Source organism: Lampetra fluviatilis, chromosome 1 (genome assembly GCF_964198595.1).
Source record: "Lampetra fluviatilis chromosome 1, kcLamFluv1.1, whole genome shotgun sequence".
Taxonomy (NCBI): domain Eukaryota; kingdom Metazoa; phylum Chordata; class Hyperoartia; order Petromyzontiformes; family Petromyzontidae; genus Lampetra; species Lampetra fluviatilis.
This window is the reverse complement of record NC_136275.1, coordinates 7,690,835-7,715,600: the sequence shown is the minus strand read 5'-3', so window position 1 is coordinate 7,715,600 and position 24,766 is coordinate 7,690,835. Positions and strand designations below refer to the sequence as shown.

Sequence of the window (24,766 nt, the reverse complement as noted above, 5' to 3'; positions counted from 1 at the left end):
GATACGCTGAGCAGACCCCCCCCCCCACCGGGATTTCAATTCCCAACCTCAATGTACATTATCAACAGTACCACTTGGCCAGATTCAGAATTGTACTCTTGACATATTAATGCAGCGGAGATATGGTAATAAAAAATGTGATGCCCAACCATAATCCTGGGCTTTTGAAGCAGTGGTTTCAGGAGCGTGTAAGGCTACATCTCAACCCACAGGGCTGCAAGTTGGCCAGAGGATAGGTGTGCAACAAGTTGTTGACCTTTTAACATCGATATGGGACATCATGTTCCATGTAAAAACACGAACAAGCAAATGTCCAAACATCGAAAGTCTTTTGACTTAGTAACACATTTCACAATCAAAACAAGATTATTATTCGTGTAGACGTAGAAAAATGAAACTGTAAAGGTCCATTGTATTACAGAATCAAGAACACGTGCTCTGAATATTAAGAGCAAATTCGCTTTATAAACCACAAATTAAATATGCCGCATACATAACCCACCTCAATTATCTGTGATGAAAGAAGAAAAACGAATTGTGAATATGCAAATAAAATACCCTTTAACTACCCAGTATTAGACACCAATGAGATGCATTTAAAATTGTGCGATCACTGTTCAGAGACAAAACAACCAAAGCCTGACTTGTGGCGCTCCCTCGTTTGGGCTGATGGCCAAGTTGTATAAAAATTAAAAAGGATGCATCAAGAATTCTGATTAGAAATTGATATTTTCTTAATAAAATACATGTAAAAATAATCTTTCATCTGTAAATCCTTCAGGCACTCGATGTTCCATCATGATTTAAAGAGGCTGAAATACGAGAAAATCCTTTTAATGCTAAAATATAGGCTCAATGAGTAGTTATCATTAATCGGGCAGAGTACATATCATTTCACTTAGGGAACATTCAACATACAAATATTTTAATAAATGCAGGCAGGAAAGGTTTTATCAAACAAAGAAAAATATTAAGATCACCCTATAGCCTAAACTTGACTTTTGGGGCAAGTGCTGTTAGTGAGTAGCACCTACGAAGGCCCACTACGGCACACAAAGGGCTGGGTAACCAGTACCATGCCTGGCCACCTTTGTCTCCCTAGTGGCGATGTTTACACACTGTACCAGGTACTCATTTTGAGGCCGAGTCGACCTAGGGAAAGGCCCAGAAGCAATAATTGTCACTGGTATTGGCAGTGTGCGGGAATTGAATTGCGGTCGCTGAGTTCGGAGCGCACTCCCTTATTCAACAACCACCACTACCCACACAGCACCTCGTGAGGCCATGGTGAAGCTCCAGCATTCACGTGTGGAAAAAAATTTGAATCATTGTTTGGGCTGCTGGCTGTTAAGAGGCACACACATTTACCAGTAGATCCACCGCAAATTAATACTTTAGTGCTTTTAAAATGCATAAAAAAGGCTTCAACACTTCTCACAGTATACAATGTATGTTCATGTTGAACAAAAGATGTAATATACTTAGTAAACCCTGCAATGTACATGAATAAAATGTTTCACTCACTATCGGAATGTCGTGAAATTAAATTCCAGTCGGGGTTCAACTCAGCTCTTTATTCCTCTGGGGTTAACAAAATGAGAACTAGTGTAAACTAAATCTATCAAGTGAGTGGCTTCCACCACAAGTGTGGAATTTCTATCATACTGCCTCATAAGCAACATCCCACACTGATTTGGTAGAGGAGACATATTTTCTTGACTATAAAATTTCCCAAAAGGATAAAGTCTAACACTATTTAACTGTACACTGTCCACCTCAAGATTGAATTCTTCAAAGGGCACAAACGCAGGACAAATATCCACAGCATGGTCAGAAAACAGTATGTGAAATGAAGCACTTTGACAGTAGCTACCATTAGTAAAGTATATTTTCATGTCAGCCATATTTAAAGAACAAGTGAGTACCCTGGAAAAGCCTGCATATTAAACATCCAGTTTTTCCATAGCAACACTCAGCGGTCTTTTCCCATTGAAAAGTATGCATTGTTTCCAGAAATCTGACTGCATTATCACAGCTGTGTTTGAACTAATGTGTTCGTCCAGAATAAACATATCAACTGATTTTTTGAACAGTGCTTAATTAGAATGTGAAAATATTTTTTATCAGTGCCTAACTTATTACAGACCAAATCAGACCTTGTCACACCGTGCCCTTATAAATCTCAACGTTCATCCTACAAAGTCCCATCACAAGGGAGAAACACAAAGCCAAAAACATGTGTTTTGGCCGTAGTGAAACGGCTATATACCGTATTGACCTGAAAACTAAATTTCCCTGTACAAGTATATGGGTAAACGGTATGGGTAGACAGGTATGAAAATGCAACAAGAACAGACTCTAGAGATCACAATGTTAAAACAGTGCAACAGAGGCAGATGCTGGCAGCAGCAAGTATGCGGTGGTCAAGTGTCACACCATTAATGTCATACACCATGACTGAAATACCCAGCCAGGACACGTCAATGAACGGTAGTAGCATTGGCATACCTGGCTCCTTGATTTTGATGCATGGTACAATAGGAGTCACGGGTTCATTTTCCTGAGACTCTTCATCGCTTGAGGCAGGAACTATGGGAATAAACATTCAAGGTTAATGGGCATAAACAAATAGTACAATGTAATTCAGAAATTCCTTTTCAAGCCTTCAACATCTACAAGGTTTGCATACATGTTTTTGTACATGTGTAGTGACTAACTCGAAGATAAGACTTGGAGGCACTTCTTTATTAATGAGCACCATCGGGGTTAACACACTTAATATTTAGTCCATCTATTATCGGCGACGCTACTCAGCCAGCAGGACAGTTGGTAGGCTGCCTCACTCGTGGCGCCCCGAGATGGTAGAGACAGACACGACGACGAGAAGAATGGTGAAGACGATGAGAAGAATGATGGACTTCAGTAGCATGATGGGGATCCCTCTCCAACAACCGCCCCGAGGTCCCCCACAGGGGCCCCTTTTATACTGTCAGCGTGGCCTCGCTCCGCCCCAGCCACACCCCCTTTCCGGAACCAACTAGCGGGTTCCTGGTGGACCCCTTCTGTGACCTTTCCCCGAGATCCCCCTCTCGTGTATATCCTGGCCTACTGACGTCAGGCCTGCCGCACGCCACAGATCCCCTTTTCTGCCAGCAGCCAGCGCTATGCCACTACAAATGTGTAGTGACTCAACTCGGAATCAGTAATACTTTGAGGCACTTCTTTAATTTAATGAGCACCATCAGGATAATACGCACCCCTACGTGGGTGCACACTATTATAATTAAGACCGTCTATTGTCGGTGGCAGTACTTAGTTAGAACAGTTGGCAGGCTGACTACGGCACCCCAGGATGGTGAAGATACAGACTACGACGAGGAGATGGTGACGACAAGGAGATGGTAACGACGACGATCTTGAACAGCACGACGGGTATCCCACTTCCAGCAACAGCCACAACGTCCAGCTCAAGGGCCCCTCTTATACTCCCAGCGTGGCCTTGCTCCGCATCGGCCACGCCCCCTTTCTTGAACCTACAAGTGGGTTCCCGGGGTTTCCAGATGGGCCCCTTCTGTGACCTTTACCCTAGATGTCCCCCTCTCGTATATATCGTGGCCTGCTGATGTGAGTACTGCCATACACCGCAGTTACCCTTTTCTGCTGGAAGCCAGCACTATACCACTAAGCATGTGAATCTGTTTTTCCAACAAACTTCTAAAATAGTTATACCAAATAAAAATGTTGAATAACTGCAACACATTATCCAGAACCACCACTGACAACAGCAACAGAATACTGTGGGAGCAAACACAAGACAGGTGCCCACCTTGAGGCACGGTAACAAACGGCCGGCACGTGGAGCAGTCGAAGCCTTGGTCTGCAGCCTCCTCCACCGCATCTTCCAAGAGCAGGTTCTCACAGCTGGCATGTACCCACCTGCACACAGCACACAGCCAGCTCAGCCAGTCCCAACCTAGGCCACCAGCTTCAAGTGGGCACAGCACACAAGGAGAACTCCTCAACCAGTGGTGATGTTACATCTGTGAGAGCAACACACTTTGAAGAAAGCGTTTTTTTGTTTCAGTTGACTTCCAAGCAGGATTTTAAGTGGAAACATTTTGATTGTGAATAGAGAACTATGCCACAGCACCATCCAACCTGAATAAGCCAATATAAAATAAGTGACAACAGAACATAGATTTTTTTTTTAATTAACATCTATACAAATGCCTGGGATTCTTAGAAACTACGAGGAATAATAGAATATTAATAAAATAAAGCTAAGTAATATTTGTATCCTGCAGTTGAGAAATACTGAAAAGATAATGTGTTGCCGTGAAGTTGTGGTGATAACATTTTATGGGCCTCTCCTCATTACTAGTCTGAATGGTAATGCAATCAATCAACTCGTGAAGGCACAATGAACTAAGTAAATTGGCCTGGCTTACAAGGGAACATGTTTTCATCCCCGGTTCCCAGTAGCTCACTTTTAGACTTCCTTTTGCTTCCTCTCCTCTGTTAAGAATGTGTCAGAGGATGACGAAAGGAGATCAATGAAACTCAATTGTTCAGCTGAGCTTTACATATATTACAATAGCTGTAACATAGACCTGCATTTGAGGAAAGAGACGCCTTCAATGTCATCTGCTTGTTGCATTAACATCAATTATTTGGAAAGGAATAAGCAAATTCGGACTTCATTTACAAAGTATTCATCTTTCATACGAACCTCCCAACATATAACTCTTGAACGAGGAAATATTATGGGTCTGAAGAGTCTATAGGCTGACGAGACAAAAAAACAATGTGTGGATAAACCCAAGAAATTCTGCTCATGTTTGCTTGTTCCCATCCCAGAAAGAGGTGGGGGTTGGGGGGTGCGTCTTGCTTAGTGCATAGTGTGTATTGTAAAAAAGCATTAGAGCACATTATATTACCCAGCTTTGCCCGGGGGAAACATATTTCAAAACTGTCTTCTCTTAAAAAACATAATATATATTAACAAATACTAAGCTATTATGAAAGCCCGGCGTTCCGTTTGTCCGTAAACAAAATTATAAGAGCCTTTCAGAAGTCCTGAATCAAAAAGTTAAGGAAAGTGGGGGTAAAAAGTTAATCTAAAAGGTTTCCAAATGTTGTCGACCCCCCCTGCCCCAATTTTCTACGACCCCACACCCAATATTTTGCGGGCATATATACCTACGCACCCTACATACAATAGAATAAGTAGCATCTACCGACTCTACAGTAGCATCTACTGACTATAGTAGTATCTAAGGAATCTATACTAGTATCTACTGATTATATCACGTATCTACCGACTCTATAGTAATAACGGCACGCATTGGGGTGGGGGGAGAAGAGGACGTCACACTTTTCAGGATTTACTTCAGCGTGTGGTTGTGGTTGTGATTTTTTTTCTTTTTAGCCTCCATCGCCTCCCCACTCAGCAAGCTTATTGGCGTTGCTCGGGGAAACCGCTAGTTGGCGTTTCCGCGCATGCGCAGATGCTGCTTTGGCGCTCATAGTTATCATTACGATCAGAGTACATTGTTACAAATTGTGATTTTCTTAGTTTACATTGGGCCAAGGGAAAAAACAAATAGGGAGTTTTCGTGGAGGGGGGGGCTTAGTTTGTTGTATCTGTGTACTTTTGTAGTGTAATAACGCGGGTTGCTGACGGGCAAGTGGTACTGACAGCAGGGGGCAGTACACACGTCAGCAGAAGGAGATCGAAGGAGAAGCCCAGGAAGCGGTCGATCTGGAAGCCCGAGAACCTGCTAGTAGGTTCTAGAAAAGGCGACGTGGCAAGGGCGGGGTGAGGCCACGCCAGGAGGATAAGAGAGGGGGCCCGGGACAGGGGCTCGGGGGGCTGTTGCTGGAAGTCGATCCCCTCGCTGTTCGTCACTTTCATCGCCGCCGTCTCGACCATCTTAGACGCCGCTGGCCAGACAGCCTGCCAACTGTTCTAGCCAGATAGGGCCGTCGAAAGAGACGGATGTGTGAATAACGTGTAAGCACGTGGGGCGCTTGTAGTTCCCCGACGTTTAGAATAAAGGTGCCTTAAGAACCGTGTCTCCGACTGAGTCACTACACTTCGTTGAAACGTAAACCCAACAGTTTGTCAGTTAACAGCTTACAAGGATAGGCGTCCACACACACACAGACAAAACATGACTTTTATCGGTGAGATAACACTCCACTAAACTGGAAGTCATATGATATCACGAGCATGAAGGCAATTTTTTCCAGACTGCCTTCCAAGTGCCCCCCCCTCTCCAAGGCCTGGACCCCAACCTTACCTCTCGCACTGGCGACACTGGATAACGAGCTCATTGTCCTGGTACGCCTCGCTGCAGATGGGGCACGTAAGCAGGCTGGCACATGGCCCGCACTGAGTGTAGTTGCTCTGCCAATCGCACTTGAAGCCCGGCGATGTGGCTCCACAGTTTACACAATTCACACACCTGTGTTAGAAAAGGGTCATGATATACGGCAGCAAGTGTAAGTCGATGGAGGCAGAAACAGTGCGTCCCGCTTCCTTAGACACCAGATACTGGTCACCGATTGCTTAAATGAGAGAGGGGCGGTGCTCATTTCTGCTTTGTGAAACCATGCCAGCTGTGGGTATTCTATATTAACATGGCATGGGCCAGTATCATAAAAGGATGACCATAATTTACTTTTCATTCGCGGTATTATACAGCTGGAGTGCAGATTCGGTTCGAGCGTTAAACTGACAATCGTACTGTTGTAAATTCAACAATGAATTGTAAATTGACTCAGCCCATCATCACACGAGGGTCGATGAAGTGTGTATCACTTTGCGGGAAGTCGACAGGCAATTCTACATAGACACTCCAATTCCATAGGAATGAGGAATTTCAACACTATCCCAGGACCACCAACTGAAACGAGGAATGCCCAATTATTATTTTGATTGGATGACACTTTCACTTAACTTCTGATGGTTTATCAACTTAGTTACATTTAATTATTACCAATGTTGCCATGGTGCACATTATACAGAGGCGTGCACTTACCACTTGCATTTCCAGCCACCTTTGGGCACGGTGTGCAGCGGCGGCTCCAAGCAATACGTGTGATAGCTGATGTCGCAGTCATCACAGAGCAGCAGGCGGCCGGGGTCAGAGGCTTTGCCACAGAGCTCACACACAGTGCACTCCAGACAGCGCCAGCCCTTGCTCAGCACCACCTTTGTTATCTGTGCAGAGATACACGTGGGTTAGAATTCTTAATATACGCACACTACACACAGCTGAAAATAAAAAAATCAAACACTCCAGCCGCAATGTTGATTAACAATTAATTTTTAAAAGGATAACATAAAAGTCACATCTGGCCAGTTGGCGCTGCAGCAGAGGGCCCAAATTAGAACAGGAAGATGGTTCAATGGGAAAGTGAAATTTCCACCCAGCAACGAGTGAAACTTTCGCTTTGACTTGTGATAACAATACGTTAGCTGGAAGAATGTGGATTTTTTATCGAAGGCTAAGTATGTACACACCTTGACTGGACTATGCAAGTAAACATTTCTGGCACCAAATGATGGTCAGCGCAGTGTCCCACTTTCAGAAATTCCATTTACTCAAACGTTGTTTATTATACGTACATAGTGGTAATGATAACAGTGGTGGCAGAAGTGCCATTACGTAAGACAGTCCTTAAGTTTTATAAGAGTATTGCACAACTTTATAGGCATGGAGCATTAGTTCCATAAATTGACAATCCATACTTGTAGTTAAAGCATGCCTGTGTTATTTTCTGCACGTGACATAACCGCACAATCATATACATTCAATTGCTGTAAACATCTCCTGCCGATTGTATGGACACTTTTTAGGTCCTTACATGTCAAACAGATTGGCAGTTCTTTGAAATGTGACAAACGGCAATATTAGCAATGAACAGACCTAGAAAACCAGAGATCTTGTTGCAGTACTGAATCTGATGCGAGTGCTCATTATCGATTGCCCCACTGTGACAGTGCAGCATATCCAGAGACCCTTTGGAGCTAAAAGAAGACCAGACAACCATGTGCCTAACACTTGCTAGCTTCACTCAGGTTTGGCGCACAATAGGTTTGGTTGTCGGACTTATTGATACAATGATGTCAAGTTGCAGAACAGAAAATGTGGTCAAAAAAATACATAAAAATACTGACTTGAATCCCCTGCAAAGCAAAAGCGAGTGCCAGTGAGAAATGTAACTACCACGATTTATCCGTAAGAGTATTTTGAAACATTATCTGCTGTTGGAACATGTAGCTAGTATGGACGGGAGGGAAAATGCATATAATTAAGAAAATAATACTTTGACGTTAATTAATAGACATAACAACCACTTGAATCTCATGTGAAGCAGATGTGAGTATCAGATGGAAAAACTGAATGACTATGAATGTGGATGGTGACATGTAATGTCAGAAAAAACACTTGACATAACGTAGAGCAGTCATGGGCAATCTAGATTAGTTAAAAGGCCATGTGAGTGGCCCTCCTTCACCTCATTGGGCCGCAAACTTGATACCGTGCTTGTAAACTAGTCATGACCTCCACGCATCACCCGAGAGATACTTAGACCAGGCTACCACGAGGGGCTCCACGGGCCACAGGTTCCCCACCACTATGTAGACTGTCCACCGTGTGAAATTCTCTTAGCAATTTAAACTCAGCCCATCATATCTCCGGGATATTAATAAGTATAACCCGTAAAAACAAAGTTTTTCACTATAAATCCTTTATATGCGTAGCAGCGAACTTAATATAAAGGATTTAAAAATATATTCGCCTGTGGAGGACGCGGGGATCGATCCCGCGACCTTTGGCATGGGAAGCGAGGGCACTACCAACTGCGCTACTCCGCCACGGCCTGTGGAGGGGTTATGCTCTGGGCTCTTACACTCTGACGTTCAGCCAAAGCCATGAATGCGTTCTATTTGAATATATGTAAAATAAAAAAATTTTGCCTAAAAAGTGTCAAATTTTGGGAATTTTTTTTCACGAACAATAATTGTCTGGCACAACGAGTCTGTGTGGAAAATGTCAGCTCGATTGGATCACGGGTAGTGGGTTAAAAAACGACCGAAAGATTTGCACGGTCCTAAGCAAGCAAGCACGCAAGCAAGCAAGCACGCGAACTTAATATAAAGGATTTAAAAAGGAGTACCACTTTGTTAAGTCCTGCCATAAAATCCTGGAATGTCCACCACTTCCTCAGGGCTGTAAACAGGAAATGAGCACTGCCTCAATACTCATTTGATCAGTAAATCACTGACTTTTAAATACACGAATCCCTCTTGTTTTAACACATCATAGCCTTTGATGACCATGCAAGTATGAACTTACTTTAACACTGACACAGTAAGGATGGTAACACTGTCCGCACTGTGAGCAGGCAAGTAGGCGACCCTCAGCTCCCAATCCAAAGCTTCCACATACAACACACATGTCCTGCGCGCACACACACACACAGCAAGTGCAGATCAATCAACATTGGCAGAGGGCAAGATTATATGCACTGCGATCATGTTTATTCACTTATTAAAACAATTCCTACAACAACACAACTGTACAGAATATTTTAAAACATTTAACAAATGCAGAACATTAACACATTTGAATGGTACATTACAATTATAATAAGACAATTTCACATATACGTGAAATCCCTATTAATACAACTTAAACATATTTTAAAAACATAAAATGTATATTAATAGCGATTTCACATACATGAATAATACAACTTAAATATATTGAATTTGTATTATTTTACCTTTAAATCAAATCCACTGTCACTGTCTTAGAGGTAACCTTCAAGAGGTTGTGTGACAGTCCCCAGAGGACAGAGTTCAATGTGTATATATTAAGTCTGTAGACTAATTTCACAAACCAGCTACATTGAATTAGTCTAAATTACTTTAGAGACATCATTGCCTGTAAACCCCACTCAGGGTTCAATGTGTATATTTTTGGTCAGGAGTGTAATTTAACTAGCCCGTTAAATTACATTAATATCAATTAAGTTATAGATCTAACGGACTGATAATAAGAATAAGTGTAGATGGGCAGGACATGTCGCGAGAAGGAATAATGGCCAGTGTTTGAGACGAATTACAATTTTATATTTTCTGTGAAAATAACATGAAATGCACTGTACAATTTTAGTCCGAGTCACTTACTATCACCATGAAGCAGAGGTAGAAGGATCATTAACAAACCCAAGGAACAGACCGATTCTCATGCGCTTGAAGGGTTTGTTTTTGTGGAACGCAAATTTGAAATAAGTATATAAACGAACATGAGAGCGCTGGCAAAGCATGTATACTCTATAAACGTGGTGTTTGAGTGCATGGGTCCAGAAAGGCATGTAATGGACTACAATAGTCGGAGGGCAGCATCTTACAAGGTCTAGTCATAATAAGCACATACAATGTGTGCTCTTACAGTGGTCTGGTCAGTTGTTCTGGTGTCTTTGTAAATGTTTAGTTATTTATTTTGGTAGCCTTTCTTGTTTACCCAGAATTCCATCTGCAAGTGGTTGTACTGAATATATAGTTTTGAACAATTGTCAACATAAAAATAAAACAAACCAATACCAAAAGAGCTTAATTTGAACATGCACAACTAGGCTGCATGTCCTGGACTGTTGCATGTGAATGTGAAACTTCGTTAATATGAAAAAAGACAACATTAAGTCATTCAGAGGGCAAACATCATAGTTGCACTCTTTAAAGCATCTATCTTGTGTGCAAGGTGCATGGTTGAAGCCCCCCTGTCATACAAAGCCAAAGCACAGGTCAGTGACAGCCAAGCCCATTTTGATTCCAAAAGGCAAATCAATCGGTTATTTTAGTTGACAGATTTAAACTGCACCATTGCTTTGGTAATTAAATAAAATTAAACGAAATGTTGGGTTGTTACTTCATTTACGCTTCGAGGATGACTTGTGAGCAACTTGTACCGTTTGGGCCAATAATCAAAGTTAAACTTTTGAGAATGTGCAGTACAGTCCACCTGCAAGAGGGTGTACTTGTCTTCCTTCGAGAAGAGCACCAGGGTATTATGCATCGTGTTCTCCTCCTCGTCCTCTTTGGTTGGCGATTCTTCTGCCACTGGCAGCTGTCGGGTACAAAGCAATGTAAGAGAGGAAGTTAATGTCCTAATCGTTGAAGAGAGGCTGTACTGAAGCCGAGAATGCATTTCTTGACAGCCATGTGAAAGTTTCACCACGAGCTCGGCTGAAAACAGATGAGCGCCACCTCATCGCTTAGTTGAAATGGGAGACACTTTGACTCTGATCTACATGACCGATTGACTGCAGAGTTAGCAAATAACAGATTAAACCACGGGAAAAACTGCTACACAAACACACTATTCCATGTAAAAAGTAATGTCAGAATGGAGTCAGTGGCTTGATAGTTAGATTGATAGATATACACAAGGCAGGCAAAACATAAATGCTCGACAGCTTTAAAAAATATATTTTCTGATAATGTTATACCAGTTGCTCAGCAACAGATAATGGTGTCATTAAATATTCATTAAATTACTGGTAAGCAGCAACACCTGCATCCAATATCTTTGTGGTCACATTAATGAGCCTCTACTGTAAGGGGTTGTTAAACATGATCAGCATTTTTAAATGTACGCAAATAACTGTTTTCCCATCTCCTTCACCCCTGAATAAATTGTTGATGCTAGGAGAGGTTTGATCAACCCTGTAGTGCTTTCAGAAAAAGGTAAATGTGGTTCCCCACTCATCACCTCCCATAGCATGCACTGTATACACATGTCAAATGCTGATCATGTTGAATGATCCCAAAGGCCTATCTAGCAGAATAGCACTGTGAAAGAGATGAGATTTGTTCTTCATCGAACCTATTTTTCATAATAGCTGTCAACATTGCTCACCATCCTGAACACCATCCAGAGCCACACACGCCACCAGAAATGTATAAAAAATATTTTTCTGGCATTCGTGTGCTTGAGGTAAGCCCGGATGAGCGAATGGCAGCATGATATCCACCCATGTGACTCTGCAACTGATGACGTCAGTATCATTATTAACAAAGCCAAGCAAACAGGCATCATTAAATAAAGATAAAACTAAGCAACTTTACTGCTTGAGCACAAGTGACAACTCGGTCACCCCTCGATGATGGCTCAGACTGACCAAAACCACAACTTCCTTCATAAAGGTTTATTTTATCAGAGAAGGGTGGAGGAAGAATGTACCGATGATTGCCTACAAAACCCAAGTTTAGGTAGGAACCTAGTTTTTCCATAGTAAGCTGTTAGCACTTTCCTCACCATCTTCAACCAATAACAACAAAAGCTCCCCGGAAGGTGGGTAGTGCACAATAAAAACTAATGCTCAAAATCCATACGCCTGTAATATGAAGATGCACCCGGGGGTAACTGGGCGATGGTGATAGGCTCTGCCAGCCTTAGCTCGCAGCCAATGGGACGTCGAGCCAAGGGCGTAGCCCTGGGGCTGTATAGCAACATCTAGAAGATTCCAGGGGGAGAGGCTTATGATTGGCTGCGTAGCATCACGTGAGCCAGGTGATATAAGGGGTGGAGAGAGACAGTTCGTGGTCAGTGCGAAGAACTTCGAAGTGAGACCATGTCTGTGCCTCCGGCACGCCAGCAGCCACGTGGCAGGCCGGAAGCTGTCTCCCGAATGCCATTAGCCAGCGGTGTGAGGGAGCGAGGAAAGCGAGCGAACGCCACGCTCGAGTAATGGGAGTAACGGGAAAAAGGAACCCAGTGGTGTGTGAGAGAGCTGTGTAAAGGAAAACGAATAAAGACAAGACAAGAAAATACGATATCGCCCGGAGTGGGTTTATTACACGCCCAAGGTCTCTCCTAGCCAGAGAATTGAGGTGGTGATGTCTCATGATATACATTTAGAAGACCATGTTTGCCACGATCCAAATCTCTTGTAAGGAGACCCCCTTGTGTGGCTCACCAACCAAACAGCTACTGTACTTGCAGAGTGGGCATCGCAGCTTTTCTAATAATACAGTCATATCTCGGTATACAAACGCTTTGGAATACGTCGTGTTTTGACGAGAAAAAAATGTCTTGGGATACGACGTCTTGCTTGGGATATGACGCGCTTGCTAGAACTTGTATGGGTCGTGATGAGTCCCCGCGTACCCGCGTGTACCCCGTTCACGACTGAAACAAAGCGCCGCTCCTCAGTCTGCCTGTACAGTAGTTTTAATGGAAGGGGACTCTCCTTCCAAAAAATAACATCTCCTCCCCTTCCTCACCACCATCCTCGTAGGCTATCAACTCCTCTAAGCAAGGTAAAGTGATGTTAAATTTTATTTTATTTCAATTTATTTGAATTTATTTATGCATTTATTTTAATTTATGTATGCATTTTAGTAATACGTAGTGTCTAAATTATTTATACAACCCCATTAATGTATAATATGCCATATAAAATATAATTTCTTATACTCTGGAACGGATTATTTCCTTTCCCTTTATTTCTTATGGGAAGAATTTGTTTGGTATACGTCATTTTCGGTATAAGTCCTACCTTCTGGAACGAATTAACGACGTATACCGAGGTACCACTTTACTTTGATGCCTATTCAAAGGCTAATATCGGATTCAGAGAAACATCAAGCCCAAATTATTTATTCAGAAGCAGCCTCCTGCTTCTAATGTGTGCCAAACAAGACAAATAGCTGTTCTGATTCTGTTATTTGTATGATTTTCAACTATCTAAATTGAAATGATTAGGACAGCAGGCAGGGAACACATTTCTGGTTCACAAAGGGAGATAACACTTTATGGTTGAAACCCCAGTAAAGTTCACAGTATTGCTCTGCTCTTGGGAAAACGTGACCCTCCTGGATGATATTATAGCAACCAGGAAGACCGTTTTAGAGTGAGAAACTTCACAGGCCACACAACCAAAAATTCAAACAAAGGTCAACAAATAACTCCCAGGATCAGATGAAGATCTATGGAGCTATCTCAGAGCCCATAGACTTTAGAAGGCATGAAATCAACCTGGATCTCTCTATTGGTGCTCCATTTACCTAAATTTCCAAAATGACTGTTACAACAAGTTCCTACAAACAAACATAGCAAATGTAGCCAGTCTGCACCAAAACACAAATGTGCACTAGTGACTGCAATATAGACTGTATCCTGGACCGTAACAACGAAAACATGCAGAGTTTAATAAAAAATTGTGAATAACCTATTCCTAAACATTTCCAAGCCAGTAAGCTGAGTTTACCTGGGTTATGGAAAACAATGTATTTTTTTCTGGGAGAGGAGGTTGTGGTGATCCGGTAGGATCGACGGACGTTGGTGTCTGGAGCATCATATCATGATGCTCGTGGGCCACAATCGATGTGCCCACTGAGGAGGTGATAAGGTTCAGCTCAACTCTTTCTTCCCTTTGGCCAAAACTTTTTCTATCAGTAATACTGAAGTAAAGCACAGCTCCACTCCTGACTGTAACCTAAGACGAAACTCACATCATCTACTACACTGGAGTCTCCGAGCTCTGTTGGCTTTGTATCCTCTTTAAAATTGTCACCACCCCCACCAGCTTATTCTTTGGGTATTTCTGTAAAGTCACATAGATAGAAAAATAATAATAAAATAATAAATGTTAAAATAAAGTGAATGAATATAAAAAAATTTAATAACACGTTTCGATCGCAACACAAGCAATCGTCATCAGGAGAAAACAAACCCACTAGCTATCAGCAAAGATTCGTTCATGAAGCCATCCAGATATATAGAAACAGACACAATTTCAACCGATAAGATTGGTACAAACTGAGCAATCATTGGAATGACGTTATTAACCAGTTTAAGTCAAAACTGGCTGTGATGTTTCCATCCTACCTGCAGATGTTGGCAGTTGTTTTCGAACAGGTTAAATGTCTCACACTCACACAGCCGCCGTTGCTCGTGTCCTCGATGTGACAGCGGCGCTGCTATTTGCCATTAACATGCTAACATCACTAGCCCCGCCGACTTCGTTTATGACTCTTGGGATACACCCATTTCAAACCTTTAAAACAGATTGCCTCAGCAGCTTACCCCCTCTTTTTTCTCCTGATGACGATTGCTTGTGTTGCGATCGAAACATCGTGATATTTTTTTTAATTATTATTCATTTACTCACTTTATTTTCATTTTTATTATTTTATTGTTATTATTTTTTCTATCTACGTAACTTTACCGAAAGACCCAAAGAATATGAATTCCTGCAGTCACAAAAGCTTTTAAGTCAAGATCCCCATCAGCTTCTTAATCAAAAGTTTTTTTTCTTCCTCAAAGAACACATTCCGCCTGTTGGTCAAGCCAGCAAGATGCGCCACACGCCAACTCCTTACACAATATCCCAAGCCTTGGGTATTTATTTCAACATGCATGGTAACGTAAAGGTATTGGCACAGCAAGCAGAGGGGGCGTACTCACTCCGGGCACGATGATGGGGCTGCAGCTCGTCTTGATGCGCGAGCGACCCCGGCCGCCCCTCCCCGAACTCCCGGCACCACGAGGCCGCCGCTTACCCGGAAATCCACCTCCACGGCCCTGCATGGCGAGGACACATGCATCAGCAGCCTGTACGACATGGGCCCATTGGAGCGCGTATGTTACTTTCAGAACACGGATAGCACAGGCAGACGATTCAAGTCAAAGAGATTCCTTACTCAAATGAGTACGAGTTGGTGGTTATCTCCTGTTTACAACCCTGAGCCAAGAATGTGGAAGTTCCACATTAGAATGGCGGGGGTGAGTATATCCCCAGGACAACCACAATTGACTTCCTCACAAAGTAGTAGTACTTCAACTTCAGATTGGGGATAACCTGACCTTCCGAAGTTTAAAACAATAACTTTAAATCCGAAAAAACCTAAGAAGAACTTTAAATCTACCTGTTCGCCCGAGCTTTCACAGAAAATGTTTCAATTAATTTTGCAAAATGCTTGGATGACAACCGATCTGCATGATTTCATTTGTTTTATAGAAGCCAATTTTATGTACAAGGGGCTTGGTTTTAGGAAAAGCACTTTAAATAAATATTTAAGGATTGATTTTATTGACCCCAAAGTAATAATCGATTGAGTTCAACCCAACCAAAATTTGCCAAGCCGCTCGGGTCTACTACTGAGCCACCTGGCCGGTCTCTCTTGCAAATGAGACTACCCAGGTCCCTGGAGTTCTCTCCTGATTAAACAAAATGAACATGAACTTTATTCAACAATTACTAACTGTATACATCATTATATGACCGTTCCAATTGGCCAGCTGTCCATCAATGTTGGAGATAATGCTTTTTTTTCTTGGCAAAAGCAACATGTAATGTTTTAATCAGATGAAGTCCTTCCAGAGTGAGCAGTGCTTTACCCTTTATGATGCCTCAAAATTGATGATGCCTCAAAATTATTTCTCCAAGTCCCTCCAACAGTCCTCTTTGTCACCCCATACTCAACGCACACCCTGAAGTGTCTGTTTTTAAGGCAATCGCACCGACCCTTAGCTTTCATGAGTTTCCTGCTAAATCTTATGATGAAACTTTTTTCCTTAAGAGCTGGAATTAGCAATTTAAGCTAACTACTTTTGTATAATCATATTTTGTGTCTGGAGTGAGACCATCAATCTGCTGCAATTTGGTAGAACTTGCAACTGGACCTGGATCATTCTCAGGTAGCTTAATTCCCAGATTAAAACCCTTGATCTCAGCAGTGCAGACTCAGTGCTCCAACATGGACATTAGCCCCCTGGACCATCCAGCTAAATGTATTGGTTTATTAATGTCATGCTCTTGAAACAAAAGATTTAACGTACATATGCAAGCACACAGGCAAAAGAGCTCTGAAAACATTTGCTACCCTCCAAGTTCAATGTAACAGAACATTATAATTTCCATGGCACTTAATTTTACAAAGACAACTATATTTTTGCACCTAATGTAAAATATTTCTGAATTGTGAAGAAAAACACGCAGTCACGAAAACAATATCGGAAAAATTCTGAAATCTGTTTAAATAAATAACAAGCATAACAGTTATAAACGAAGTTTCCTTATCCAAGAAAGCCTGAATAAGTTTGAACACGTTCTGCTTAAGGATGGTGGACACTTTTATGTGTGTATGTGGGGCACCATTTGAGTATCTGGCAGATACATGGAAGGATAACACTCAACAATCCACACAAGTAATTCATTCATTTGTGGCACTGCCATCTCCTTGCTACTTTTAACCCCAGAAAGTTAAAAGTCTCACAACACATTCTAATATCTGTATGATCCACTAACCCTGTCAAACAGGTATGGGCTCCAGCACTCTCTACTCAACCAAACATAGACATCGCCTTACACATAACATTTGGCCAGTCAGTGTTGTGGTTAGCTTACTTAATGGACTGTTTCATTTCTGGATGTCACAGCTTATCACCTCCACGATCCATAAAAAAGTACAGTCGTACTTGCGAAATATCAATGATGGTTGTCCTGTTGTGAAAAACTTTAATTTGCACAACTAGCTCGGCACAGAAAATTATCTCTGCCCGATTGCTCATATAAGCTTGGTCTCTATTTGACCGACTACTTTAAACATGACATATTTGGCAATTTGGGCAAATGTAAATAGTGTAGCGCACGCAACACACACCTGCCGGACTCTCGGCCTTCCTGGTGAGAATCTACGCTTGCCCATCATGGGTTTGCCCATGCCATGCGTGGGCGGCGTGAGCGCGGTCGCGTAGTAAGGCACATCCGAGCTGCAAGAGTCGAGAAAGAACTCGGGGCTCAAGGAATCTTCTTCCAGCGTCAGGCTTGGATCAGAGAGCATGGGGAAGTCCTGCCCTTCCGTTGCAAAGCTGGAATCCGCCATCATAGGAGAGTCCAAGCCGGTGCACCTGCTGCCATCCACCAGATCTGAGAACCCGTCCGGATCCACCTGCACATTCTCTGGCTCAGATTTAGGCTTCAGTTCATGTGCAGGAGGAGTGCCAACATTTGATGCAGACCTTTGCTCTCCATCAATTTTGAGGGCCCCAACATCCGGTGTCGTTGGATCCTCGGTCTCCATGTTCACATCGACCATGTTGGGAGGACTGGCTGCGTTGACAGAAAGTTTGGCTGTTTGGACAGCTTCTGTTTTTGACAGAAGCAGCTTGTCCATTTCAGTGTAACTTTCTGCGGCGGGTTGATCGCAGTAATCCTTTTCCAGCTTAATGCCATCCTTTAAACAATATGGGTCTGCATGCCCGTCTGGTTCAGCAGTTGGAATCGGCTGAGAATCCCGTGCCGCAACATCCACCTCCATGGGCTGTGGCATCTCTGCACTCTGTGCGGGAACTTCTTGATCTGTAGTGTCGTCCTGCTGAGGCTCTTCTGCTATGTTCACCTCCAAAACATCTTTCGCTTTCTCCATCAGAGATTCTTCATCCGTCTTAACTTCCGCAGGACACTCGGCATTCACTGCCGAGTGCTCTGCTCGAGGCTCATTCTCTGCAGGGGGTTTCTCGTCTTTGCAGGATTCCCGCAAGTGTTTCTCTACCTCCGCTTGCGGAGGTTCTTTTTCTTCAGGTTTACTTCCGCTGCTCGGTAATGATGGGTCTGAGGGGGGGTTAAATTTTTGTGTGTCTTCTGGAGTCGACAGTGCTTCTTCTGGGAGGGCATGCTCCACAGGCTTGGCTGGATGCTCATCTGGACACGGCTGCTCATCTGGACACGGCTGATGATCTGGACACGGCTGATGATCTGGACACGGCTGCTGATCCGTACACGGCTGCTGATCCGGACACGGCTGCTGATCCGGACACGGCTCCTCATCTAATCGGAGCCTCTCCAACACAGACTCGTTATGCTCAGTTCCATCGTTATTGTGTGAGGCGGCATTTGACTCCGGATTGGCCTCGTTCTCTGGGGTAGTCCTGGTGTTGACCTGCTCCCTTTCCTGTGGTTGTGCAGAACCCTGAGTGGAGACATCCTTCCGTTCCTTTTCTGCACTCTGCTCTGTAACTTCAGAGGGATCCGCTTTAGACGAGACGTCCAGATCAACGGCTCCTGTTTAAAGATACAGCGCACACAAATAAAATAATTTCATGCACATTTCTTTACAGAAAATAGGATTACAATTGTTGTATATGTTCCTTTGATATAAGCACATATGCCTATTATACAGGTATATTAACAATACAAGGCGACACAATCTTATGTTTTCAAGCAGAGGTTTAAATTAGTTAATAATAATAAACAGATAAGCAACAATATTTAATGTTATCTATTGCGCAGCCTTCGGAATTATTTTCCCCAGAATGATCTGATTATACAAGGCAATGTGAAACCATTTTCTGATTTTCAAGATGTGACTTAATCCATTGCTGCGTAATTTGATGTAATATGCAAGAGCCACTTATGAATAAAGTGAAGCCTAATAAAATTAGTGACAGCAAAGTACATCAATCATTGAAGGTGATTATTATAATCAAGATGATGATAGAAAATGAAGGCGAATCCAAATCAAAATGACGAACCAAAGGGGCATGCACGAGCAGGTTGGAGTTCTTTTTATAAATTGAGTTGTATGAAAAAAAAATACCAATGTGGCTTCAGGGGAACATTTTCAATGGGTACATGACATGAACATAGCCAATGACAAAGAAAATTGAACAGAAGCTGAAAAGTGCACCAACAGCATGGTGAGATGCATTCTGGAAATTACACCCAAGAGACAAAAAGATTGAAGACAGAAAACACAAATCAGACACTTCTTAATGTAGGTAAGTAGGCAGGGACAGGGCACATTGTTTAGAAGGTTTGGTTAATGGTCGATAGATGGGAATGGTGATGGAGTGACAGCCAAGAGAAACGTTGCACATGCAAGGACAATCGCCCAAGAGATGGAGCAATGGGATGACTTTGTGTACTGGAGCAAGATGGATCGTGGGACCATGAGGAGTTGCGGCGACAGGAGAGGCAGTGGATAATATGACTGATGATGATAGCAAACACTTTAAATGCATCGATACAACTCATATTTGCAATATGCAAATACAGAAACGTTTACTACATTATTGGAACAGAAGCACATGTTTAGCATTAGAATATGCATGTGCATATATCTAAAGGACAGGAACTTCTGTACAATATAAGCTGTTGATATATCATGTTGATTTTGTTTCCACGCTCCAATTTATTTAATAAACCTTAAACGTTTATCACAGTAAATGTTACATGAACAACAATGACAACATGTAAACGCACAGAATAGACTTTAGTAATATAGGCTGTGAAGGAGGCCAAGTAACTTGAATGTCAGGGTGACAACGAATCACAATGCACATGAGATGAAGGGAGATTGGTAGAACAAGTGGGTCAAATGGTCGTTGTAACCATGTGCACCTTCCAGGAATTAATGAAAGGCAACAGAGCAACGGTGAGAGGCAGTACAACTGAATGATTGAAAATAAATATGGAAATCAGCTGCAAACAATACTAGGCTGAATGTGCTTAAAAAATTTACTTCACATGCAGGCACTGAAACCAACAAGAAAGAAATGAGCACGAAGCAAAGTTTAAAGACTTGACTGTATTCGGGCCCTTTACAAATCTAAACCTCACAGGACATCACATTGCAAAGAGGGCACTACGAGAGACGGCTGTTGGGTTCATCTATTCATTGCCTTTCCTAATGGTGTGCGACACATTTGGCAATACCCGACTTCGAGGAGTCGTTGTGAGGGGGTTGAATGTCCATGGGGTGGTGCGGTTCCCTGGCCGGTCCCAAGCAGCCAGGACATGCGTACTCCTCCTCCAGCTGGCTGTCCACTGCCACGTCCGCCCCAGCCATGGTCGGGTCGCAGCCCCTGTGCACCCACCTGCCACACAGTCATGTCCTTTCATCACTGGCCAGAAGGTCATCGCCGGACGGGAAGTGAAAGTGTCAGCGGTAACGAAAACTAATTAGTTACTGGAGATAGGGCCAAGTTGGGCACTGCAGTTTGGGTACTCGGGTCACGAATTGGAAGGTTGAGAGTTCAGATGTCAATCTAAGATCAACTCAGCTGATCACCTAACTGGGTTCTATGAAGTACCACCTTGTGGGTAAACAGTGACTATTGTTCCATAGAAAAATAGGCCCCCATCATGAAACAAGTAGAATTCCACCAATGGCTCAGGGCAGGCAATTAAGTGCCTCATTGAGGAAAAAAAACATCTTGGGAATTATATGCCATGCAAAAAGTGATACATTCATGGTAATATTTGAAAACTAATCAATATAAAAAAACTTTAAGTGAAAACTGTATACTTGATGGGCTATGCAGTTATTGGTGACTGGACTGAGGCCATCAAATAAAAAAACTCAACAACTTGATTCATTTTTGGGTGTTAAAATTAAAACTCAGTGCTGCCAACCCACTTTCGACATGTAAGCTACCTGGCCTACAGTACAGTAAAACCTCTCAGACGGATTTTTGGGACAGCCTTTCCAGTTATGGGGAACGTCCGGCATACTACAAACACTAATCTTCTATATATATAAAAGTAAAAATTTGTCTGTGGGTTTGTGTCATTGTTTGTATGTGGGTTTCTGTGTGTTTGCGCGCTTGCGAAGGATTTGGCTCTCCAACGGTGGGGTTTGCGTAAAATAAAAATAGCCAGGTACCATGCCGTAAGCCCCGCCGTGAGCAAGCACAATTCCTTTTTCACATCCGTCAACTTTAAATTAGTTTAATTAGCGGTTTAGTGCGATTTCTGTACGCTTTCTATTTATTTATTACGTGTGCACGACCATACCAACTCGCGTGCCCTTCGTGGGGAGGACAGCCCATGCCAAGTCACACGCCTTCGGTTGGAGTGAGGGGGACATTTTCTTTTGCGTAAAAAATGCTATAAAAATACACTAAACGCTCAGGTAAATTCTTCACTGTGTGATGTCCCCCCCACCCCAATGCGTGCTGTTACTACTATACAGTCGGTAGATGCTACCACAAAAGGCTGTAGATATTACTGCAGAGCGGCCGGGGAGATCGTTGCGGGGTGGGGTGGTCAGGGGTAGCAGCCCAGCCCCAGCCTGCCAAGGTGCCACCTTGGCCGGCTGGACAATCTAGGCGAGGCCGGAGGCTCTGCATGGGACGAGGCCTCACCACGCCACTCTGTCAGGTGAGTACTTTGTGCTATAGTCGTACTACTGTAGTGATAGCAGGTACCACCACAGTTGGTATGCACAGCTGTAAGATTTTTAAGAGTAGGTTTGAAAAAAAATTTTGAACCAGGCAACGCCGGGTACTTCCCGCTAGTTTTTTTTATAAACTGCAATTAAACTGCATTTACTAATAGCAATCAACTAAATATTTCCAAGTTAATACAACTTAAAAGCTCACGACTGCTGAATTGAATCCAAGTCACCTACTATCACCATGACGCAGACGTGGAAGGCACTGGAGAGCACTAACAGGTGTCACCAAATTCCATACAACACTTAAGTGCATAGCTGTAAAATTACAAGCAAACAATTGCACATCAATTGTGCAGAATGTATTACAATGATTATGGATGTCTTACATTTAATGGTGTTGATGATAAGCACATCTCGACATTCTTACATGCAATGAATATAACTTCCACTATCACAACATGTACAGCCAGTGTTCTAGTCAGTCGTTCCCCCCCACCCCAACATCTGGCGATTGAGCTTTCTCTCGGTTTCAGACTTCTTGGTGCCAATTCAATGCCTGCATTGAAAAACATATCTCCTCTAACCTTTTGCATGTGCTCTACGCATTGCAACCTCCTGCTCGTGATTATGTCCACAATGCAATCATCCCTCGAGGTTCATAAAATCACAATTGTGGCAAAATGTTCTCTGTCCAATTATGAATGTGAAATATTCACTGCCAAGCTCAGAAGCAGTCAATGGACATTAGTATGCCATGCTCATTTAAGCAGGGGGATACTTTCTCATGAGCACTTTAGATTCAGATGCACTCACCTCTGACAGAGCTGGCAGAGCAGCATGACAGCATCCTCTTGACCCGTCTTCCCACAGAGCAGGCACAGCTGGCTGTGGCCTCTCTGCCGGTGGCAAGTCTCACAGAGCGAGTAGTTCTGGTACCACTGTGCACTCACGCTCAACCCAGGGCTCCTGGCCCCACAGTCTTCACACACACGGCAGTTCTGGCAAAGACAAGACCAAACATTTCCCATTTAATCTTATAGATTGTAGGGACAACTGTTAGAAAGGGCTGATTATTATAAGCATGGCACAACAGAGGGAGTTATCCATTGTATGAGGAGTTAATTGGGAGAGCACCCAGGCCAGGTTAAAATACCAAATTCCATTGACATTGTGCACCATAATAACATAATCCAAATCACTGGGATTGTAGTGCAATATGCAAACCAGAAGACCACAACTCACCATGTATGTGACAATAACACACGTAAAATAGTGAAAACAAAATCTGAGTAAACCATAATTATTATAATTGGTCATTAAATTAACATGATTTAAAACTGGGTAGGAATGGTGTCATTCACCTGTAATTCAGCGACTCAAGGGTTGGGGTTGTTGAATCACAACATTGTGCGAAATGCCCACCAGCAGTAAAAAGAGGTGCCACTGGGAGGCAATATCACAAGGATGTTGGACCTATCTGTATGGAGTGCGAGTGTTATCCTCTCTCCTTATGTGGTGGTTTCACACAGGTACTGCTGTAGACTTACACACACAAACCATCTAAAATAAAAATGGCCAAACATGGCAATTGCAGGACCTTCCTGAGAAAGATATGACCCATTATGGATGAGCCAAGTTGACCGAAACCACGATTTAAAATAAAAGCATCTTGATTACAAGTTAAGCTTTTAGCTGCATAAAATAGCTCAAAATGTCCGCTTAACTTTTACTTTTAAGATAGGATGTTGGGTCTTATTTACAGTCAACTGTCAATACTAAGTTGATTTTTTGAGTGTCCTATTAAGATGGTGCAGAACAGAGTGTGCCTCCGCGTGATAGGAGTAAACATAGTGGGGGTGCTACAGGCTCTTCACTTACCTTGCACTTCCAGCTGTTTTTAGGGATAATATTCATGGGCGGTCGCAAACAGAATGTGTGATAGCCCTTGTCACAGGTATCGCACACAAGCATCTTGCTGTCATCGCCAGATTCCCTATTAAAGCACACATACCAAAACAGGTTATCCAGATCAGTTTTTACCTTTGAAAACCACACATATCTGTCTCTCAAATAAAACCAAAAAAACAAAGCACGATGATAAGTCGCAATTATCATTGTCATTTTGCATCTTAATAAGATCTCACCTCATTAAACGAGTGAAATGTTTAACAAGCGTGTGCTCTTAGCCACAGCATGCCACCCTCTAGCTAATCCATACAACCACATCCAACACAAACTCTACATTATCGGTGGACAGCCCTCTGTGTTACACTTTAGTCCAACCACAGGCAGTGCTTATGTACTATTTGGTGTCATAAATCTACAATTTGGCAATTCATTCCATTAACTGAGCATTAACTTTACAACAAATGCTCAAGTTTTAATAACCCCAAAAATAAAGCGATTCCAAAGCTATTCACATATCACGACATGGTTAACAGCTAAAATGACAGGTTGACTATTATAAATGCTTAACCCTAAGAATGTCTTACATTCATAATCACAAATGTTTCAAGTGTGCTTGTGTGTACAACCCCATACCCATGTTTACGCTTACACAAGCTC

At 42.7% G+C, this 24,766-nt stretch overlaps 1 protein-coding gene across 10 annotated transcripts in view; it reads right to left on the bottom strand.

The window, feature by feature from the left end:
* Positions 1-24,766, bottom strand: part of KMT2C (lysine methyltransferase 2C) — a 174,231-nt gene that overhangs the window by 62,816 nt on the left and 86,649 nt on the right. For 9 of the 10 annotated variants that reach the window (XM_078855009.1, XM_078855017.1, XM_078855026.1 and 6 more), the window contains 11 exons: positions 24,080-24,194; positions 23,015-23,199; positions 20,740-20,900; positions 17,687-19,086; positions 15,489-15,605; positions 11,040-11,144; positions 9,369-9,473; positions 7,044-7,225; positions 6,303-6,467; positions 3,827-3,936; positions 2,509-2,589 (listed from right to left, as the gene is read on the bottom strand). In XM_078855009.1, coding sequence (XP_078711135.1) covers positions 2,509-2,589; positions 3,827-3,936; positions 6,303-6,467; positions 7,044-7,225; positions 9,369-9,473; positions 11,040-11,144; positions 15,489-15,605; positions 17,687-19,086; positions 20,740-20,900; positions 23,015-23,199; positions 24,080-24,194 — 2,726 coding nt within the window. Of the gene's footprint in view, positions 1-2,508; positions 2,590-3,826; positions 3,937-6,302; positions 6,468-7,043; positions 7,226-9,368; positions 9,474-11,039; positions 11,145-15,488; positions 15,606-17,686; positions 19,087-20,739; positions 20,901-23,014; positions 23,200-24,079; positions 24,195-24,766 lie in introns of those variants that run through there. The other variant, XM_078855032.1, reaches the window with a different exon arrangement.